This window comes from Columba livia, chromosome 1 (genome assembly GCF_036013475.1).
Source record: "Columba livia isolate bColLiv1 breed racing homer chromosome 1, bColLiv1.pat.W.v2, whole genome shotgun sequence".
Classification (NCBI taxonomy): domain Eukaryota; kingdom Metazoa; phylum Chordata; class Aves; order Columbiformes; family Columbidae; genus Columba; species Columba livia.
Window position 1 is genome coordinate 124,928,879 of NC_088602.1, and position 22,480 is coordinate 124,951,358.

The 22,480-nt window shown below is 38.3% G+C and overlaps 1 protein-coding gene across 7 annotated transcripts in view; it reads left to right on the forward strand.

Annotated features, from left to right (window-relative positions):
- EPHA6 (EPH receptor A6) overlaps nucleotides 1-22,480 on the forward strand; it is a 502,797-nt gene that overhangs the window by 351,496 nt on the left and 128,821 nt on the right. For 3 of the 7 annotated variants that reach the window (XM_065076549.1, XM_065076536.1, XM_021287761.2), the window contains 5 exons: nucleotides 3,250-3,297; nucleotides 3,721-3,883; nucleotides 13,819-13,927; nucleotides 17,895-17,965; nucleotides 21,740-21,865. In XM_065076549.1, the coding sequence (XP_064932621.1) occupies nucleotides 3,250-3,297; nucleotides 3,721-3,883; nucleotides 13,819-13,927; nucleotides 17,895-17,965; nucleotides 21,740-21,865 (517 nt within the window). The remainder of the gene's footprint in view (nucleotides 1-3,249; nucleotides 3,298-3,720; nucleotides 3,884-13,818; nucleotides 13,928-17,894; nucleotides 17,966-21,739; nucleotides 21,866-22,480) is intronic. The other 4 variants (XM_065076555.1, XM_065076544.1, XM_021287771.2 and 1 more) reach the window with 2 other exon arrangements.

Here is a 22,480-nt window from a genome sequence, read left to right on the forward strand (position 1 = left end):
AGTAATGGCAAAACATCCACTGTCTGGAGAATTGTCTTATGTATGAATCCAGTCCAAAAAGGCTGATTTCTTTGTATGAAGCATTCACATGAAACAGGGTGGAGTTTATAGCTATTAGTCATTTTGTCTTGAGTTTGAGCAATTGTCTCCTCAGGTACAAGCTTCTGAACGTTTTTTGCAAACACACCAAGACGATAGGTTCCATTTCCCCTCTTTCACTTGTAATAACAAATCCTACCCCCTTTCCCATATGACAGCAGTAGCACTTTTATGATCGTGTGCTCCTAGACATCATTTTTCAGACTGTGATGGGTGGCATAAGAGGCTGCAGATAAGAAAGAAGAAAGGAGATGGGAGGGTGTGGAGATGGGACACCTCAGGGCCTCCCGCAGGTGGCCCCAGGCAGATGGTGAGTGGGCAGCAAGCCAGACAACCCTTGAAGGTGACCAGAATACCTTCCACCACCCAGAAGGGACAGGCAGGGATGCCTGAGTCTCAGGAAGCTGCTGTTAGCCCCAGCCTGCCCACACAGGCAGGTGGACCCATTTTGTTGATTAAGTGTTTCCACCACAGTCCTTGTCACACTCATTATCTTTGACCAACTAAAAATAGAAAAAATTATGCTTGGTAACTGTCTGTCCGTATCCCTGGTTAGGGAGCCAATGTATCCTAAATGCTGTGTTTTATACGGCAGTAGTTAGTTTGTAATAACAGATATAACATAACAGATAGAGCTCAGATTGCTTTTTTCAGAGGTTATTCCCAATTCTTTGCTGCCACTAGCTTTATTCTGCAGGTTTCAGGGAGTAAATCTTATCACTGAATCTTGGAGAGTCTCCACCAGTTCTTGACAAAATTTCCATTTCCATCCTTCTCTGAAGGAAACGACTTCTTTTTACAATTCCATCAGATTATTTTGAAACTTTATTTCTGCAATCTCTACAGTAGGTCAAAAAAAGCAGTACATTATTAAATGCTTAAAACTTGTTTTCAAGCAGTAAGGTTGTCTGGGGAAGGGAAATGGTTTGCAACTATTACATCATTCAGTGAAATCCCTTAGGTCAGAGTGTGAAACTCATTTTCAGTGGGGTCCACATCAGCCTCGCAGTTGCCTTCAAAGGGTCAAATGTAATTTTAGGACTATATAAATGTAGCTGTTTGACACCCCTGCCCTAGGTGCTGGTCTTTGCCTTATCTTACCGGTTGCAGAGCCTAAATGAAAATTTCCAGAGCATTCCAGAGCACAAGCTCTCTGCCCACCTGTGTCTGGACCATGACAGATGTAGTACGTAGTAGTCACTAAAACTTTGAACTGAAGCATACTAATCCCTGTACAAAACAAGCATTTGCTCTTTACGTAACCCTTAATGAACATATCCAGAATGTTTCCTTCACTGGATGTCATGTCTTCACCTGGACTGAAGTGAGTCTTATGTTGATATTGTATTTAACAAACAAGATCACAAATGCTGGGCCATAACTATGATTCAGTGTGGTCTTAGGATAGCGCAAAATCAGGTGGTTTCTTTTGTTTGTTTGTTTGGTTTGTTTTTCTAATTCTTTGATTGATTTTGAGCTGATTGCTAGCCTATGTTGAAAGACTTGGTCTCTTGAGATGGAAATGTGCACACTTCTACTCAGCAGCTTCATTCCTAAATAAATTCAAGTCTTTTGTTCTCCAAGTTTTCATACCGTGACCAAGTTACATGTTAAGTTATATGACACCTCTAGACATGGAAGTGCCTGGAAGTTGCAAATATACCAACACTATAGAATAAAAATTAGCTAATTATGACACACTGTTACTGAAATATCAGTAAAGTAGTATGAAAACTCCTCTGTATGTGTAGGAGTTCTCTATTTCCTTACAAATTCGAGTATTAACTTATTATACCTTTTTTTGTCACATATATGCTGTTTTTCAAGTTGACACAGGCTTAGTCACACAAAAAAAATATCCATCACTTTAACAGGTTGGCCTTCTTTCAAAGGAAAATAGATATTTTCTGTCATTTCTAAAGAGTATGTCTAAAATCCGCTAACCTGTTCAATGTGAAGTTATAGCATTTCAAGTAACTGGAAGAAATCTTCTGATAGTTATAGAAGTCATTAGATGGCATATTAATTGTGGTGTCCGTCCATAAGATTACATGTACACTGTGTCTTACTATTTCAATTTAAATATACACTTCTTGCTGTTCTGGAATTTGCAAAAACAAATCAACACTTCCTCTTACTATAGTTTCTCAAAGTATTTCCACTGTTTGAAGTTTAAATGAAATTATCTTAGATGCTGGTCATTGTTGCCTTCCTTCTTCACTTAACAAAGTCATTACATTATTTTAATGTCTTCATCTTTTAGTTTGCTTTTCTTAGCTGTCTCCTTCTAGGCCTACTGGGGGAATACTGAAATACTTGCTGCTCTATGCTAATAGGACTTTGTTACATCATGACTTAAGTTGATTCATCATGTTTCATATAAATCTATTTGTTCTATATAAAAATATATGTATGTTCCTCAGAAGACGTTAAAAGTCCAACAGAATCTAACTGAAAACTATTCTTCTCCTGGTTATATCTCTTTTGTCAACCAGATTGTGTCCTTCTTAACAGGCTGGAAGCACCCTTTGAATAACTTACATATACTCTAATATTACTGCATGATATCATAAATGTATATGGTGCTTTATCGGCATCACAGTTGGATTGTTAAGCATATGCCAAGGACATTTCTGCTTATATGTCAGTTTGGCAACAAATCTTGCTGCAATGAAATAAAGCTAACCTTAAGGCACCATATAAAATGTTACAGATTACTGATTTATCAAGTGACAGTAGCTAATGACAGGGAATAACCACTCTCTTCTTTAAGTCATCCTCTCATGTAAAGGTATTGTCAACAACCTCTCTAGCAAAGCAGCACTTAGTTTTTGCACAACAGTCAATGTGTCTGGTCACCATACCACATCAGCTGGTGTGCAGTGGTAATTACTGGTAATCTCTGCACACCATAATTCTCAGCAATCTCTGTGAGAGTCAGGAATTCTCAGCAAATGCCCAGGATCAGCAGCTAGGACATAAACAGGGGAATTTTGTAGAGAGTGTTTCTCCTTATAGAGTGTGAAAGGGAATTTCACGTGCAACTGCATTCAAGCTACCTGGAAAGATAAATTAAATTCAACAGCACTGAAGCAGTTGAACATACAGACTTTAAAGAAAAAGTTAATTTTTATTTTCTTTTACCCACAGGTCTACCCACGGATAGCGCCGGCATTTTGGCACTACCTGCGGGTAGAAGTGAGTAGCGGGTATTTGAATACTCCCACATCTTTACTTCACGGCTTACTAGTATTTAATGACCTCCTAGTTTGTCCATTGTGCAAAAATAATAAGCTACCATTCAGCTGCCATTTTCTGTGGATGTAGTCTTGTACTAATTCCATATTGTTTAGACTACAGCATAATTACTAACCCAAGACACAAAAATGTTGTATGTTTATAAGCAAGATTTAAGACAAAAAATTGAAATTTAAGTCAAGGCCGTATCGTACATTATGACTACAGCACAAAATTGAAGTATGGAAATCCATACCTGCACCTCCTTTTATAAACACGTTTTACATTCATGAGAAGAGAGTGGAGCTTCAGTTCTGCTATATCATTTTTGCAAAGTTTGTACCACTCAACTTGATATCATTTCTCCCCTCTTTTGTCCCTCAGGAGCATGAGCAGCTCAGCTATTCCTCCACAAGGTCCAAGGCTCCAAGTGTTATCGTCACAGGTCTCAAGCCAGCCACCAAGTATATATTTCATATCAGAGTCAGGACGGCAGCAGGATACAGCGGCTATAGCCAGAAGTTTGAATTTGAAACTGGAGATGAAAGTAAGTTTTACTGAAGGAAAAAAAAGTCAAATACAATAGAAGTAGCATCTAATTCTAAAACAGTGAGACACTGAGAGTTTGAATGGCTGAATCCATTCCATTTGCTTATCACAAGATGACCACTGCTGTATGATAAAAAGCAAGTAAGCCTCAGCCTCAGACTTCTGGATTTATAACAGCAAAGAAGAATGTTTTCTTCTGCAAAATTTTCTTATGAGTCCCTTCCAACTTGAGATAGTCTATGATTCTATGATCCTTTCTTTGCTTAAATAAAGTCTTGCTTTTGACATCTAGAAATACCCTTAGTCAGGCTCTATGTTAGTCTGGCAGCTTCAGGCCAGCTCCAAGAACACAGCTCCAAGACTCCACAGTGATGGAGTCTTTTCTCTGTAGTTTTCAGTACTCACAGACTCTACAAATAAAAATAATAATAATTAAAAAGAAGCATATGCATTTCCATCACTCAGTAAGCCTGCTAAATTTGCCAGTAAGAAGTAAAAAGCCCACATATTCCTACAGAATATGCAAAAAGCCTTGGTGCTATGTATGATGTTCATGCTCTGAACAATTTTATATTTAAGACACGTATCGCCCTCCATGTTCAAAGAAACTGCAAACAAGGTATTTACAAGCATTTGAGATAAAATTAGTGTAGAAGATACAACACTAAACACTCATTAATGAAATTACTTTAATTAACTGGTTATGTATACCATGTTTTTCATTAGTGTTTTAGAATTCGTGTTGCTTAAGCTAAAATACAAACTCAAAACTACATAAGTGTTTTCAAGAGCACCCATGGGTTTGTGTTCCATTTTCATTGCTTCTTAACTTCTATTTCAGAAATATTGTAGGGATAGATTTCCAGGTGCTTAATGCCTAATTTGACTTTCAAAAATTTTCTGGGTACTTAAGCCAATTGCTTTGAATAGGTGTTGAGCAACTTGGGTGCTTTCAAGAATTCCAGTAGATCCCATCCGCATCTTCTGATGCAATAAATACTAGTCTTTAGGCACCCAGGAACATAACCCATATCAAAAGTAAATGCTACTTAAACCTCTATGTCCCTGTGTTGTGTTTGTGAAAATGTGACTTGCCCATCTAAATCAGGAGGACAGTGGTCCCACTAACATTTCTCTCATTGGCACTGTTGATGAGATTGAGATTCCATCCACTCCTCCCAGCCCCATGTCTCCTTCTCAGTTGTGCTGATGCAACTGGCCCTTGGGCTGCATGATGAGCTAGAGCTCACAACACTCTTAAACATTTATTACCTCTATTACTTCTAAGCACCCAGTGTGAATCTTGCTAATGAAACATAAATAGACATTATATATTTGCTGTTTACCAACATTTATTGCTTAAGCTTGTGCCTGGCTAGAAGTGTTTGATTTGTTATAAACCGTTGTGTGATTGAAAGGAAATGTAGATGGAAGAATTTTTTCTTTATGATCAACTGAGATGCAGATCAAGAGAAATTCTGCCGCTGTTGGAAATGGTACCTGGAGCTAGATAAAGACTGCAGTTTAATTTAAAAGGTAGTTTAAAGGACTGTGGTCTTATTCAAATGTTTATACAGTACTTCTTTAGATTTCAAAGGGGAAAAAAAAAATTAAAAAGCAATGTCAGAGCCTGCTGGTAAATATTATTTATTTCCAATTGCAGCAGTACTTAGCAACCAATCAAATGTTGCCTTGTTACACTCCAAATATCTTACTTCCTAACAGCAGTATTTTGAAATTTGGCCTATTCTAAACTTTGAGGCAGTATCAGATCATTATGATCATTCCTTTGTTCCCCTTTCATAACATGGGCCAAATGTCTGTAACTGTAACTTTTCCAGACACCTAATGAAAATAGATTGAAATGTAACATCTAACATATACAAGTAGTCTTGATTTATAGTCTTCGAGTAGTGAGGAGCTCACCATATTTATAGGTAGATAGTGCCAATGCTTAAACTTTGTCATTAAAAACTTGCACGTTATGTTTAGCCTGATTATTTTTATTTAGCTTGTGCCTTGTGACCCTTTTGTGCCAAATTAAAAAGCTAAATACTATCAGAAGTCTCTTCCTCACCTAAAGGTGCTTTGTCACCTAAATATGCCATTTTTAAGAATTCTCTTGTATTTCCTGTGATATAAATGCTCTCTCACGCTAAAAAACCCACAGTTTTTCTAAACATTGAATCATTTTGTAGCTCTTCAAAATTTTAACATCCCTTTTGAAGTATTACATCAGAGCTGAACCTGATACTGAATTAAACTGGAAAACTAAATCTGTTTATGATGCTGTAAACAGATCTAACACCACTTACCTCCTTATAAATCAGTTTTCTTTCACTTACAGGTCAAGCACTTGCTGCCTGAACTAGAGCATTGTCATACACAGCTGAATAACATAGCAATGTGTTTGCTAGTACAGTTGTATTCCAAGATGCTGACCTACATTTAGATGGAAGGATTGGGGACGGTTGTGCTGAGACTTGGACTGCATAGTTATATCAGTACATGCAAATGTCAATTTGCCCTTGTTGGCATGCATCTATCTTACAAACCAGTCCAAGTCAAGCTGTGAAGGAATCTATTTTCATCATTTACTACTCTGGCAACATGCAGCTCAGCTGAAAATTTTCTGATTTTTTAATACGTATTCTTCTCAATTTTTCTGAAAGATGCCAAATAATATTAGACCAGTACAGACCATTGCCGCTCTCTCCATCTCTACCCATTAGAAACAACTTACTTGGTGAAAATTCCACATTTGCAATTACATTTTCTGGTCTTTCTGTTAGTCAGATTTTAATTAGTTTCACGTGAGCTATACTAATTTTATATAAATCTAATGTTTTTATCAGAAGGCTGGGAAAAATAGTCTTTTAAAAGTCTGTGTTGTCAACAGAAAATTTATCAACTAACAGTCTCATTAAAATGATAAAAAAATATTTAATGTGTTTGACAAAAACCCTTCTCAACTGACATTAGTTAGTAACATCCTTCAGCTCTACCAGTTAGTTGTACATGTTACAGTCTTAACATCTAAAGAAGGATTCCAGGACCAGTTGCAGGTGAACATACAAGATTATTCCATCTACCCTGCTTAAATATTGACATATTTTGTTACTCAGTAGTGGTAAAGTGGGCAATCCAAAATTAAGATTTTTCTTTAAAGTGATAGACAAGCGGTAAAAAAGCAATGGTTCATCAATTGAGAGATGTGTATATCAATGTCACGACATCTCCAGTTTACTGGTTGAAACGCTATGTGTGCCATTTCAGTTATATAGGGCAAAATTAGGTACATCCTTACTAGGAACACCAAGACTTTTTGATATAATTATTAATGATGGAGCATGAAGCAGAAGAAAGGCAAGCTCTTAGGAGCAATGACAAACCAGGTACTTAATCATGCAATGCTCATCTGGTTTTTGGGAAGCACCCTCACTTTCTGACCGGCAGACTGAGGCAGCCGTTGCGTGGGAAGCATGTTGCTGTTGAACTCTTCTCCCTGCTGCAGAAACCAATAAATGGAACATCTGAAAGTGTAAAATTTGTACTTCCTTTATGAAAGCAAAAGGAGTTACCTAGAAAAGGTATAAAAATTCTCTTAAAGGAAGCAAGAATGGATGAATGGATGTTGTCGGACATTTCTTCGCTGTTAAAGCTAAGGGGTTGCTACTGGGAAACAATACCTTTGCAAAGCATTGTAACTACTGCTTTTGACCATGTTACTTACTGCTATTTTATTCACTCTCCCTGTTTCTGCACCTTACAGGCAAAACTTGCAGGGTTTCATGCATTCTAGCACATATGTGTGCCACTACTGTGCCTATAAATTGAAGCATAACATCATTCATAGGTCCTGGTTTTATGTATCAGGAGCACCACAAAAAAACTCTGGTCCTTCCTAGGATAAAATAAAATGCACTCTGAGAACAAAAAATCATTTCACCCAGAGCAAATATGTTTTCTCTCTCCTTCTCTATTTTTCCCTCTCTCTCTTCTAACTAGCTGTTTATGGAAGACATTTTTTGTTTGGTTGGGGTTTTTTAAAATAAAAAGTTGATGATCCAAAGTTTTTTGTTTTGTTTTGTTTTGTTTCCTGGAGGACTGCTTTTTACTATATCACCTCAGAGGCCCTTGTGCCTAGAGGAACTGGTAAAATATTGAACATTTTACAGCCGTTAGGCGGTGCAGTGTTTTCGTGATGTAGCTCTCTTGTGCAGGGCTTGTTTTGAAACCATGTCAGCTTTCCCATCACTTGAAAAAAAAATTTGAAAGGGAGCTAGTTGGCTTGTTCCAGAAGGGACGTAAGGGGCAAACTAGCATGTGTGCAGTGTAGACTAGTGCTTGGGCTAAACAGGGTGATAAATAAAAGCACATGTTGATTTTTAATCTGAAAGCAATGTAGAGTTTTGCATGCTTCACATAAATTGTATTAACAATTAAAAAAAAAATTCAGAAATGCTAATAAAATATCTGATTGAGTATTTTATAAATTTGAGGACTGTGAAAAATGAATTGGCCTGAAAATCTGATGTTGATGAAACAATAACTTTAGTTTCTTTACCACAGGCATAGACGAAAACTTGCTTGTATCGCCAAATCTACTGAATTCTCACATTCTTCCTCTTCTGCCCACATCCACAAAATCTGTCTTTAACTTTTCAGACTCAAATCACGTGGGTTTGGATTTGCCACCAGATGTGATTTAAACCCTGAGCTCCATTCTTTCAAGAACTCCAAATCTCAAGAGAAGGGTTCTGAATCATGGATTCTGATAAAGGTCCGATGTTGTTTCCAGCATGTACTGTGATTCATGCAACAACAGAGAAGCTGTCCCTAGGATCTTTAGAATTACATTGAATTACCAATGCAAAAAGAAGATTTTTTGTTGTTGTTGTTAAAATGGTTGATGTTTTGACAATAGTAAATTAAATTTCTGGTTGAAACAAATGATGTGGCACATATCTCATATTTAGAAATTGTCTTGTTGGATCTCTGCCCATGTCTACCTAGTCCTACTTTTAATTCAGTAGTAGTCAGCGCTGGATACCTCAGAACATCTCATTTAAAGTATATCCTTACTGTGTTTTATATTTTCAGCCATTTGTTCTCCAGATTTCATAGAATCGTAGAATAGTTTTGAGTTGGAAGGAACCTTCAAAGGTCATCTAGTCCAATCCCCTGCAATGAGCAGGGATATCTTCAACTAGATCAGGTTGCTCAGAGCCCCATCCAGCCTGGCCTGGAATGTCTCCAGGGCTGGGGCATCTACCACCTCTCTGGGCAACCTGGGACAGTGTTTCACCACCCTCAGTGTAAAAAATTTCTTCCTCATGTCTGGCCTGCATCTCCCTTCCTTTAGTTTAAAACCATTACTCCTTGTCTTATCATAACAGGCCCTGCTAAAAAGTCTGTCCCCATCTTTCTTACAGGCTCATTTTAAGTACTGAAAGGCCACAATAAGGTCTTCCTGGAGCCTTCTCTTCTCCAGGCTGAACAACCCCAACTCTCTCAGCCTGTCCTCATAGGAGACCTGTTCCAGCTCTCTGGTCATGTTTGTGGCCTCCTGGACCCTCTCCAATAGGTCCATGTCTTCCCTTTACTGAGGACCTGTTCACTTTGGCCTACCTGATTTCTCTACTGTATGTGCCCAGAAGAAGCCCCAGAGACTTTACTTTTCCTCTGTGTTTCCTAAACCAGAGCAACATCCTTGCTCATATCTCAAACTGCTTGCACAGGCTTTCCATTCATACACTGGTCAGGAAGCAACTGTTAGGGGCAGCACTTGAAAGAAGCCTTTTCAGGTGAAGCCTTCACATACCAAGAAGTTTTGCATTCTTATGCTGGTATTGACATTATTTTTCCCTTTTAAAAGTCATTTTTAAGATTGCCTTTCCATTGCCTTCTCCCTTTCCCACATATCCCCCTTAGACTGGAGCCCATCAGCTCACTGGCGCACAGAACTGCAGCACTTCTGAAAATTTAAAGGTTATCCTAATTAGACTTTATATTTTTCTTCCCTATTCTTCTTAAGCACCGTTGTTTACAACGCCTTGTGAATCCATCTGACAGCCAGCTCCTGTCTATTAGAGCTCCAGTTCTCACTATCCGCACTTATCTGTCTTACAGCAAATCCCTATTATCTGTCTAGCTGTCTTTCTGTCACTTTGTTATCTTTCAGTCTGCTGGAAGGTCTGCTGCCTGATAGATATCAAATTGAAATAACTAAAGGATGTAGCTAAGAAAAAGAAGACAGATATCAATTGGGCTTCTAGCCCTTTTATACCAAATACACAACCTTTTAAAAGATTTTGGAGAAATTTTCTCAAAGAAAAGAAAGGAGAACAGAGCTGGAAGATGCTCTGTTTTTCATCCTCTTGCACCATGACTAAAACGTCTGCACTATTTCTTCCAGTCTGTCCAGCGAGGAAGTGAAGAAGACTCAGGATATATTCTTTGAGCACAGAGAGGCAGGGAAGTCCAGCTCCTTCTCTACACATTTGGTTCAAGAACTCAGAGTGGTGCTGAGACAGGGTGTGGATGTGAAGAGTGGATGGTGGGGACAGAACTGACATGAGGCTGGATGCAGAAGGAACTTCTAGACATGGTGTTAAGCAAGAAAGCTGAAACAATGCAGATACACACTTCAAATGTCATTTTGGGCATATAACCTGAATTTAGCATGAAGAGTAATGGGAGTGAAGAGTTTATCTGGATAATATACTTCTGGGTACATGTATGATACATGCTGCAGCTTTAAAATCAGATCACCACTTTGACTAATCACATTAATTGCAGCTACAATGTGTTTGAAGAGTTTTGACACCCAAACATTATAGTCTACTATGTAATCTTCTGCTGGAATAAGTAATAAATCCTCCCTTTTCCTTGTTGTATGCTACTTTATGATTAAATATAATCGTTCGTATGTGTACACAAAGAAGTGAAATAAGGTCATGGGAACTTCCTTGGCTTTGCAACCTAGCATAATTGTTTTTTGAACTGAATTTTTCTGTCTTGCATAATCAAGAACAGTCCTAAGGTGGAACACATGGTCATACACCAATATGCACAGCTGATAGAGAAGAAAAATGAAGGAGGAAAAAGCAGGAAATGGCAAAAAAAAGTCCAAGAACATGAATAACAGAAAAAATACATATTAAAGGTCTTGTTATTTACAACTTAAGCCTTACCTTAAGAGAAAGGTGGAGAAATTAAAACAAAACAAGACAAAACAGAGAGATTAAGGGACATGTTGAATTTAATTTAGAGTGGAAAAATGCTGTAAAATTTTTAATTCTTGAGTGTCACTGATTAATGTCTTTTCACTGCCTAGACAGTGGATTATGGAACCTTTTACCTGCGTGTGAGGAGTCTGTATGCACATGCAGGTGCTTATATATGTGTTGTTCACAGCACTGTGCCTTTATTGATTTTTAGAAGGATCACTTCAAGCAAAAATAAGTATTTCCATCATTTTGCCTTACCTGTCTCTCTGTCAGTTTTTAACAAATCCGCATTTTCCAATTATACTTGTCTGTCATTTGACATTTTTATCTGACAAGTAAATTAAGGTCATCGGTAAGTTTCAGGCTTGAAAGCCCCTCACAGTTATTTGGCTACTTGAAAGTAAAATCCTAATATATCGGACTCTGAAAGCTCTGCGAACACAGTAAAATACGAACAAGAGAAGCAGAATGATCACTTTTTAAGTATGAGCAGTCTCAGCTAAAAATCATGTTGCTTAGAGGTGGAAAGAACTAACAGAGTCTGGAATTTCTCCCCTTCGTTAATTTGACTCTGGTTCCTGGTAGAAAATATATATTGTTAAACTGATACATTGCATTCTATTTTAGCTAAAACACTAAGAAACAGCAGTTACATTCAGCACAAGTTATCCAGGGCACATGACTTCCCTCATCTCAAGAGCTGCAGAGTTCTTCCTTGGACCATGGAATAAGTCCCTACATTTGCACATTTAATTAATCATGAATAAAGGCCTTGGGTTGTCTCCTTGGCAATGCATGTCTGTTGAAGAAAACCACAACTAATTTAGCCGAGTTTGATTTTCTCCTGCTGAATTCACTATTTTTGCACACCTTTTTCCTATTAAAGAAAAAAGAGGGCTGCAGTTTGTCCTCTCGCTTCCATTGCAGAGATTGGCAAGAGTCCCATCTAAAACCTCCTCCTCCATTTACAATTTCTAACCATGCCCAGCTGTAAATCTTTGCCACATTTAGCACAACCCCTGATAATCTGAAAATAGTACCCAGTTTTTGATTTTGAGAGCCTGTTATTATTTTCATTGTTACTTGGGTGACACAGTATTTGTTATGTTGTATTTTCCCAACAAAATCTGACCCCGTGGAACATAACACAATGCAGAACTAGAATCCACTCCTATAATATCACTACTTTGGAGATTACTTATTCAGCGAGTATTTGCTACATCATTTCCTGGAAGATGTATGTATTTAACTTGTCTGTGGAGAGCTTATGAACAGTGATACTGAATGTCTTGTAATTTACTGCCTGTGCATATCTCCATTAAATTATAGGGACAGAAACATAATGGCAGAAATTTAACAAGTTGTTTTTGCTGAAAATTTGACATAAACCACTATTGGTTTTATTTGCTCTGCTACTATTACAAAGCCAGTTTACAGTGCTAATTTCTAAACCACTCACAAATGTTATTTAGAAGCCAAATCTTTTTCTTGGAAACAGCATTTTATAAGGCTTTGGGCAGCAATGTGTGCGTCGTGTTGGGCTTCATCTGCTGCAAAGTAAGAAAATAAAGCCTGCTGAGCTTTCTCTGCAGCAACCTAGGTGATTTCCCTAAGTTTTAATCATCTGGTGCTTAAAGAAATCTGAAGATTTTTCTTATTGAACAGTTTGCAAGTTTAAAAAGTTAAAGTTACGTTCCTGATAAATGTAAAAATTATTTTCTTTTCTATGTTTACTACTGTTGTCAGAGGTTTTTGAATAGAAGTATGTGTTCTCCTTTCAGAACAATGTTAGGTTTCTCATGGAAACAAAGTAAGAATTAGGTAAACATCATGTGGTGAACATGTTCAAGTGTAACTCAGTTTAAGAAATAAAACCTTGGAGTAAAAAGACAGGAATAAGATAAAACTGAGCATAATTATTTTTCTGCTTATGTAGTACTTGGACAGAGAGGACTAACCAGACCGTAAGGAGGTACTTTGTCAGTGTAGAGATTTAATATTATACAGAATAAATTAATGAAAAGAGCAGGTGCCTAGAAACTGGATAATTTCAGGTGGACTTTTTTAACTCGTAAACCTCCTACAAAAAGCACAGAGAAAAAAACAAGGCATAAGAAAATATTTTTTTTCATGTTTTCAACTACAGTGTTGCCAGTCACCAGAGCACAATAGGTAAAACCATATACATTTTGTGACAGTTAAAATAAACACCAGACATACAGAAGAGCGCGTGAGGCTACACATTAAGTGTGCTTTTTCTATTTTGCCTTCTCCTGAAGCCAGTTTAATATATCTTGCATACGTAGTACTGCTACTGACTTAACTGGGACAGTTGGATGAAGAGGAGTTCTGAAGCAGATGCAAGATAAAGCTAGATAAAGCTAAATAAAGCTAAAGAAAGATACATTCTAGTTTTGTGCCAAAAAGACTGTTATATTCAAACTTTAGTAAATTAAAACTGCCTGATAATTCCAGCTCCTGTTTTTAAAAACCTGTGAACGTGTTCTCCCTTTCATCATAGCTGAGATGTGGATTATGTTTTTTCACTTAACAGGCGCATTTACATCTGTTGTCCATTCCAAGCACTGAAGAAACTATTACAGAGTAATTGCAATATTTGACCAGTGGAATGTTAGCACCCATTTTTCAAGAAGTCTGGGATATGGATAATTAACCTCTTTTCTTTGTGCTTCTTTTTCAGCTTCTGATATGGCTGCGGAACAGGGACAGATTCTTGTAATCGCTACTGCTGCTGTTGGTGGATTCACTCTCTTGGTCATCCTCACTTTGTTCTTCCTGATCACTGGGAGGTAATTAATACTACAGTGTTCTCGTTTACCCAGCGTTAGAGTCATCCAAAACTAAGAATTTAAGAATAATAGCTAAGCCACTCACCAGATTTTCAGTGGTAAAATAAGGGTTAGGCATAGCAGGGTGAATGTCCTCTTTTTTCAGCACTGCTCGTACTCACAGTTCTCTATGAGTGTTGTTTTTCATAGAAACCCGGTTTGATGAGCTTAGCAACTATGTGAAATCAGGAAATAGCCTGATTGCTTTTAAAATAAGTTTCTGGTCCTCTTCCCTGCAGAGCAAGAATTTAAAAATACAATGTACCTGTGCCCTCAAGACTTACATAAGAAGACAAAAAAAAATAACAAAACACAGTATTTTTTGTAAAATCTCCTAACTATCAATTGCAAAGCTGCAACTGTAACCTTAGAATTTTTGACGTCTTGTGGTTGTCAGTGTAGCTTGCTAAAGGTACTTAAGTGGACAATATTTTATTACTTGCACTATATTAACTTTGTAGGAAAAATCATGCACAAATTTTTATTTATTTCATATGCACATTTCTGTGTCTGTTAAGAGAAAATATAGTAATTATATAATGAATTTAAACTAAGGAAAACTTTACTCCAAAATACTAATATGATTCTACTGCCTGTGATATCACTGATGAAAACAAAACAGCTTTCTTAAGGTCCTGTGTTATTGCTTTTTGGCTTTTTTTTTTTCCTTTTTTAAATTGGATTGAAGATATCCCAATTAAGTGTATGTTACAGCAGTACTGTTGCAGTGATAGGGGAATTCACCAGTCTGGACAACAATTGTTTTTTATAACTACCTTGATTCTTTTACTTTCAGTTCTTTTAGTACAGCACAGATTGTCTACCTTCCTTCAGTTAATGTGTTGATCAGGATCAAATAATGACATTAGGCAAATTGGATGAGAAAGCATTTTGATTTGAATGGCCAGGTGCCATGCTCAATTACACACCAAAGGTTTTATGGGATCTCACAAATTCTAATTGGACTTGCTAAAAAATGCACATAGAGGTTGGAACATCAGTCCATTCACATGCTTGGATTCTCACAGGCATAGCTGGGTCCATGGTGCCTTGTTTCCATTTTCAATGAGCCTTTGGGTGTTTCCTGTGTGATTTCAGGAGTTCACCTGCTTCCACCGGCAAGCAAAGCAGAAGTCAAAAGGACAAAGAGATTATATTCCTGTCTCCTCTGTGAGGCATTAGTGACACTACAGTGCTGCCATGGATCAAGAAGGCCCCAAACCAGACTGATATTCTATGGAGGTCTGGGCCTTTGAACAGATGAGTTGGGCTCATAGCTCCTGGAGTAACCTCCATATGGGCATTGTGTAGGCTCTGGCGCCTCTCTACCCTTTTGCCCTCACCCTCTTTCAGATGCAAAAACACATCCAGTGGAAGAGCTTCCATGTGAGGAGGATTCTCTGTGGAGTTTTTTTCTTACCTGGCTTGGGGACAGAAAAAATCCAGAATTGGGATGGGATTCTGCAATATTCCTGTCCTGGTTTAGAGTTGGTGTTAACACATTAGAGAAAAGATGTTGTACTGGCTCCTCTGAATGTGATAATGGTGATCACAGATGGGGCTGATTTCAATAGATGGTGCTGCACTTTCAGATTTGTGATTAAGTTTCTGTTTTGTTGGTATAGCATTACCCCTCATTTGAAAAGAAAGTGAAGTCCTAAAAGTGGAAATGATTGTATGGAATCCTTATGTGGAATCCTGAAACATAACACAAACTCTTCCTTTAAAAAAGATGCACTAAAATCAGGAATGAAAAAAAAAAATTGAAATTAGTTTATTTCCAGGTTTATTCTTCCTGTTTGCTAATGTTAAATATATCAGTGATTCTCTTAGCTTTCTAACATCTTACTCAATGGGACCATTTCAATTATGTAAGATATGAATTCATTTTGAAGTGCTGCTTAAATGCAGCAATAGGAGTATATTCAGCAGAAGACAGAGCAAGAAAATTTTGAATAAATACTCAATTTACTGTTGGATTGGAGGCAAATTTCTGCATGAAAAATGGGATTGGTACCCTACAGATGTGCTCTGCTTCACTGTTTGGAATTAGCAATTTGATGAGCTGTCGAGTCACAGGGCTGCTGATGAGTCTATTCAGAGTGGAGAGGTTGGGTTAAATGAGCACCTGCCTCTGCACTTCGCTGAGTGATTATCCACCAAGAGCAAGCAGGAAGCAGAGCTGTCGATCACAGATAGAAAAATGAAAATGACAGTGACTTGGAAGTGCGGGATATGCAGTGAGACAAGGGTCTTGGCTGAATTCCAGAAAATGCGGTGTTAAAGCTCAATATGATTTATCCTTATCGTTACACAAATGATTCCCCTCCAATTGTTCTCTAGCCAACACTTACAGGGAATGGGGAGCTGGAGCTGGAAGGTTCTTCTGCTGGTGATTACTCACTGGCTTCTGTAGTCAAACGTTGGGGCCATATGCATACTTCAGAGGGTTAAAACCTTGTTTCTTTGACTATTCCCTCTGTCAGACATTTGAAGTGTAAGAGCTTGTGCTCAGTGTTCTTGGCAGTTGGCACCCTACAGATCAGTTGTTCAGGTCCTAAAAATGGCACTGGCACACTTAGTGGTCCCAGCAACCAGCATACAATCTGAAGATTCCCACAGGAGCTGAGAATCTGCTGGTTGCTCTTTCCTTCTGTAAGGGTGCATAACTATGAAAACAAGGGCCTTACAAATCACAGCCAATTATGACAGCTTCCAAAGTTTCTGCCCTTCAGGTGTTCATCATCTCCTCTGTAGCAATGAATGAATTTATGAGTGATCGTACTCTGTTTCAGTAGTTTAAATGAATCATTGAAATGAAGTGTGTGTGTTCATGTTCACATATTTCTGATATCTCTGTTGTTAGTATTTTACTGGATATACTATCTATAATTATAGTTTGTTTTACTTAATAAGTCTGGTAGTGAACACACGGAGGCCAGTCATTTTTCTTCAGTCTGGTCTTGGAGCTGAATGTCTGTACACCAAACCACATGTCCACAGACACTGCTGCTCTTCACTGATGTCAGTGCCCCAACAGCCATTAGCCTAGCCCTTAGACCAAAAGATTTCTGTTGAGTAAGTGAGAAAGAGCTTTAAGACTGAGAGCAAATATTTTGCTTTTTCTTGACTGAAACAGTTGCTCCTGTCATGTGACCCTCTTAATCAGCACTAATAGCCCTGCAGGTAGGCAGCATTCAGGCTGGGGCAGATTTCATTCCAAGGAACCTGAAAGTTTGCCATGTGGCAGTTTTCTCCAAGATACCCTTGCATTTGCAGGTAAGGTTGCTAACAATTCATGAGCTTCCACAGAGATTGTTGGTGTTTGCCAAGGATTTGCAATTTTATAGCAGTCACACCAACAGATGTTAAATCATCATATTCACATAGCAGGCTATGTATTATTTATCCCATATGATGCCTGCTGTCTTAGAGGAAATCACGAGACAGTGCCTGGCTCAGGCTGTACAGAGCTACTCAGGGAAAAAAAAAAATCCTGAAACATAGTGAAGTCATAGAAACTATTCTCTTATAAAGAAAATATGCATTTTTTGACCCACTGGATGTGAAAGTTAATAGGATAAGGTTTAATTAGCACAAACCAATGCAAACAAACAACAATGCAGGAAGCGGTAATTTATTAAAGTGTCAGGATTCTTTGGAGGAGACAGACTTGGAAATAAAATATTGCATCAAACTTGAACTTAAGTAGTCATTTTCATGGTAATCATTCAACTATGATTTATTTTTATTTGTATCTAGTTTGTAGTTCTTCATGCTTATTTCTCTCCTTGGATTCACAACTAAATATGTATTCCAAATGCAAAGAATTTTGGCTTTCATAAAAGTGCAGATGAAACTTAGTGTACGTTTATTTTATGCATTACAAGTATTTTTTAATTAAAACCTCACTTGTTTTTCTTAAAAGATGCCAGTGGTATATAAAGGCCAAAATGAAATCTGAAGAGAAAAGAAGGGCTCATTTGCAAAATGGAGATTGTAAGTAGTTCAACATTGTGTTACATATTATCTATATCATATTTTAAATGAAGAATGTTCATTGTTTTCTGTACAGCTTTTGCCCTTGATGTTTTAATCTGACCATTTGAGTAGTTCCTTGTTGTCTGCACTATCAAGGGTGTTTATTTTTATTTGTGTGTCCTGTTGAACAATTTCACTGACTTCAGTCTAGTTAATAAGGTTTTTTGCTATTCTATTAAAAATATTTATCAGTTTTTCACGTATATTTCTTAGAATTCTCAGCCGGTCTGGACCATATTGAATCTCTGCCTCAAAATTCTGCTCTTGCTTGCTGTGTGGCTTATTTGTATCCAGTTCTCTTTGGCTTTAGGGATCTACGCTTCCAGCCACCCAAGAAATAAAAAGTAGAATGGGTTGCCTTCCCTCATGTTCCTGCTCACTGATCAGTACAGTGAGAGAAAATCCTGGCAATCTCTTGTGGGGGGCATACTAGTTTATTTAGTTTAGTTTAGCTACAGAGTTTAAATTGCTAACCTCACAGTTTTATGTTGGAGTAGCTATTTAAAGTTTTTATAAAAGGGCATTACATTTTATCATTTTTTTTGTCATTTTGATAACATCCTTGGAAATACTGTGATCCAGACAGAACCTAAGTCACCAGAAGTAAAATCTTTTTTCACCACTATATCCAGGCAAGTGGCTTTTCCTGTCAAGGAAGAGGGCACATTTCTCGATAAAAAGATATTTTCTAGGAAGATTTGTTTGTCATTTGTTTCCAAACATCATCAGAAAGGAAAGAAGATGAAAAATTTCCTGATTGAAAGTTTGAGATATGCTTCTGAGACCATGACTGAATTTGAGCAAAGCCTCACTCAGTGTCTTTCAGGCCAGGGTAAATGATGACTGTATTTCACATTGACACAAAGCTTCATCTCAGAGCCTTCTCATTCATTTGCAGTTATTTCAGCATCAGACTTGAGGGGGCAAGTCTCTACTCCTGTATGTGCTCCATAGAACCAAGGGTAAAGAGGAATTACTGTGATTTACCCCAGCAGCTAAGACTGTATTGCCAATAATACTCTGTCCTTTACACTGAGCAGTCAGCGCCTCCGTCAGAAGCTGCTTCATACTAGCAGCAATGTTTTTCTGACTGCTGACTACCTATCGATTTGGTATTCAGTATCTCAATTTGAAACAATATGTGGAGCTGCACAGTCTCTGCTGGGATCAGTGTGAAAGTGGCCTCTCCTAGACTGGCTGAAGCTGGTTAAAAGAAGCTCCACTGCAAACTTGCACCAGTTAGCGTCACCTGTTCCTGTTTCCCAGACTTGTCGGGTCCATGCTTTACATGCCTTGTTTCTGCTGCATTCCTCCTTCCCCTCTCCCTTGGGAGCTCAGTGTGAATCAGAAGATTTCAGGCAATAAACTCTTTGAAGGGAGTTAGAAAGGGGTCTGTGATATTGCTGGTAACATGACATCCCATGATGCCTGGTATCCTCCCCAGTTCTGTATGGTGTGGGTACTCTGTTGGCAGTTGTCCATATAGCTTTTGCACCCTACTTAGTGAAGCCCAGACATATTAATATATCCTGAACATGTGTTCTTCACCTAATGCATTTAGGCTCACCAAATAATGAGCTGCTTTAGACTCAGCTACCAAGTGTTAACGGGAAGAAGGCTGAGACACACTTGATTCTTTTAAAATAAGTCCTCTGGACCCAGCCATAGTACCCTCTTCTTATCCTGATAAGTTGATGAATTATCTATGTCAACTTCTGTTAATGAATTGAAAGTTTTCCAGAACTTAATCACCACATGGCAGCAGCCTAAAAATTTTCCCATCCAGATAGTCCAAGAGAAACAATGTAAGTTCTTGGACATGCCATACTCGAGAACACAAGGGATATTAGCTGTGCCAGAAAACGATGGCTTGCTGGATCCTGCCAAAGCAATCTGGCATCAACCCACTATTGCCATGGTCATCTCCAAGGAAGCAGACAGAAATTATCAGAGCCTTGTAAATGGATTTGGATATTTTTGTTCCTATATTGCACCTGGCTCACGGGTTGTTCAAGCTGATCAGAAGAGAACGAAGCAGCACAGTCCTCCAGGACCCATCCTCAGGGAAAAGGATCTCAAAGATTGGACCTGTTTCACAAAAGGAATGTTCAGCCATCTGCCTGTAAATAAAAGGAGTGAATTAGAAGGCACTGTTTTCAAAGTAAAGGACAGATTGCCTAAATTGTCCAAGGAGCAGCAAAGGGGAATATAAACTGCTTTGGCAGTAATCACTGTTAGTCTTCAGAATCTTCTTTTCTCCATATCTTTGAGTCCTCACTTGGTGTCTCTGTAGACACTCTTTCAAGGGACCAGCTCAGAACTCATATTTTCTTTTGTCACTTGCTGCATTTTCCAGATTTACCAGCTGTACTTGAAGCATTTCTTAAGGATGGCAGGTAAGTGCAGAGACACCAAGCAGCCTCTTCAGACTAAACCAGTCAAAAGCATTTGGAAAGGAAATGCTTACAATAAGAAAAGTCTTACCCCAAATAGCATTTTCCTTAAAACTTAGCTAGGGATGTTAGTTTTTCTTAAGGAGGAGTTTCCAAAAGCTTTATTGTCCTCTTAATTTTCCTGTCTGAAATGTTATACCTCAGGAGGTGCTTGCATTCAGGTGACACAAAGAGAAAACAACATAAGAGTTTGACGCTATCTTATCAGTTGAATAGCAAAGACTGAGTTTACCAAATGTCTTTGATTTTTTCTTCCTGTGGGACAGGATAGACTCTGGGACCTGTTTCAGAGAAACTAGTACCAGTATTTTCTTCATTTTTTACACTAATACCCTTTATTAGTTGTCATTGCAAGCTGAAAGGATGTTTGATGTACCAGCGCACTGCAGCAATCCTGAAGAAGTATCCATGCTTTTGGTCTCCTATAACATCTCAAGAGATTTGAGCAGAGTCCAGCAGGACCTTGCTCACAGTTTCAGCCAGTACTTTTGAAAGCATTTGTTAGTATTGGGTTGGCAGAGGCTTATCCTCTGTCTATGGAGTTATAATCATAGAATCATAGAATCATTCCAGTTGGAAAAGACTCAGGATCATCAAGTTCAAACATAAACTAACTAGCACTAAAGCATGTCCCTAAAAGCCTTGTCTAAATGCGTTTTAAACATCTCCACTGATGTTGACTCAACTGCTGCCCTGTGAGCAGCCTGTTCCAGTGCTTGACAACCCTTTCCATGAAGAATTTTTTCCTCATATCCAATCTAAACCTCCCCTGGTGCAACTTGAGGCCATTTCCTCTTGTGCTATCACTTGCTACTTGGGAGAAGAGACCAACACCCTCCATGCTCCAGCCTCCTTTCAGGTAGTTGTAGAGAGTGATAAGGTCTCCCCTCAGCCTCCTTTTCTCCAGGTTAAACAGCCCCAGGTCTCTCAAGTGCTCTTTAACACCCATGTCTTTAATGTCTCACCTGAAAAAGCCATTTGAATGATGAAGGGAAATGCTAAGTCTGTGTCTAGTCAATCTTTGAAAGCCTGGTGCTGCCAGCAAATGGGGACAACTCGTGCATTCTGCAGTCAGCTTTTGTGAAATCAGTAGCAAGCATTAGTAATTTGGCGTCATTACTGGGTTCTGGAACTTAAAATGTTGAAGATACAATGTGTTGTTTCCAATTGTTTCAATTGTCTAGTCAATAAAAAAAAAAAGTAAATTAGAAAAACATATTATTGCAGTGCTTGAATGTCAAAGTATGCTTGATTCCTAGTATTCTCTCTTTTTTTGCAGTACGGTTCCCGGGGATCAAAACATATATTGATCCAGACACATATGAAGATCCATCTCTTGCTGTCCATGAGTTTGCAAAGGAGATAGATCCTTCGAGAATTCGTATTGAGAGAGTTATTGGGGCAGGTAATAGTACACCCACTTTAAAAAATGTCTCGGCATGGATAGGATGCTTTTCGCAAGCTACCAGGATAATGCAAGTGGTCAAGTGTAGTACAAAATGTGGACATATTTCTCTGATAGCACCAGTTCACTCTCAGGTGTGGTGTACATGAGATACTGCGTTTGTCTGATGTTCTAAATGTGGGTATATTCAAATAAGGAGTTGAGAGGCAGATTGTCCGAAGTAATAGATTTATCCCAAACTTTTTTTTAAGCTTTACCAATTTTTGGAGTAGGGTTGGTTTTTTGATGGGGTTGGTTTTGTTTTCCTTTGTTCCAAATATAATCAAAACACTGCGTCACTCACCATTTGCCATAGTGTCACATGTTCTCTGTCACTGAGGGGGAGATTAGATCAGAATCTATTTCTTGGGGGAGATAAGATCCGAGTATAAAAGACTTGGCAAAAAAATATTCTCTAATGGAGAATAAGAGGAGTACAAGCGGGAAGAGGAGAGGCTGGCTTGGGACAGGCTTTCCTGTAGCTGTGTAGAGGAGGGTCATTGGCAGCAAGGGTAAAAACAAAGCTCTGATGAAAAGGTTTAGATAGTATGAAAGGTGCTGTGGATCTAGGAAGCA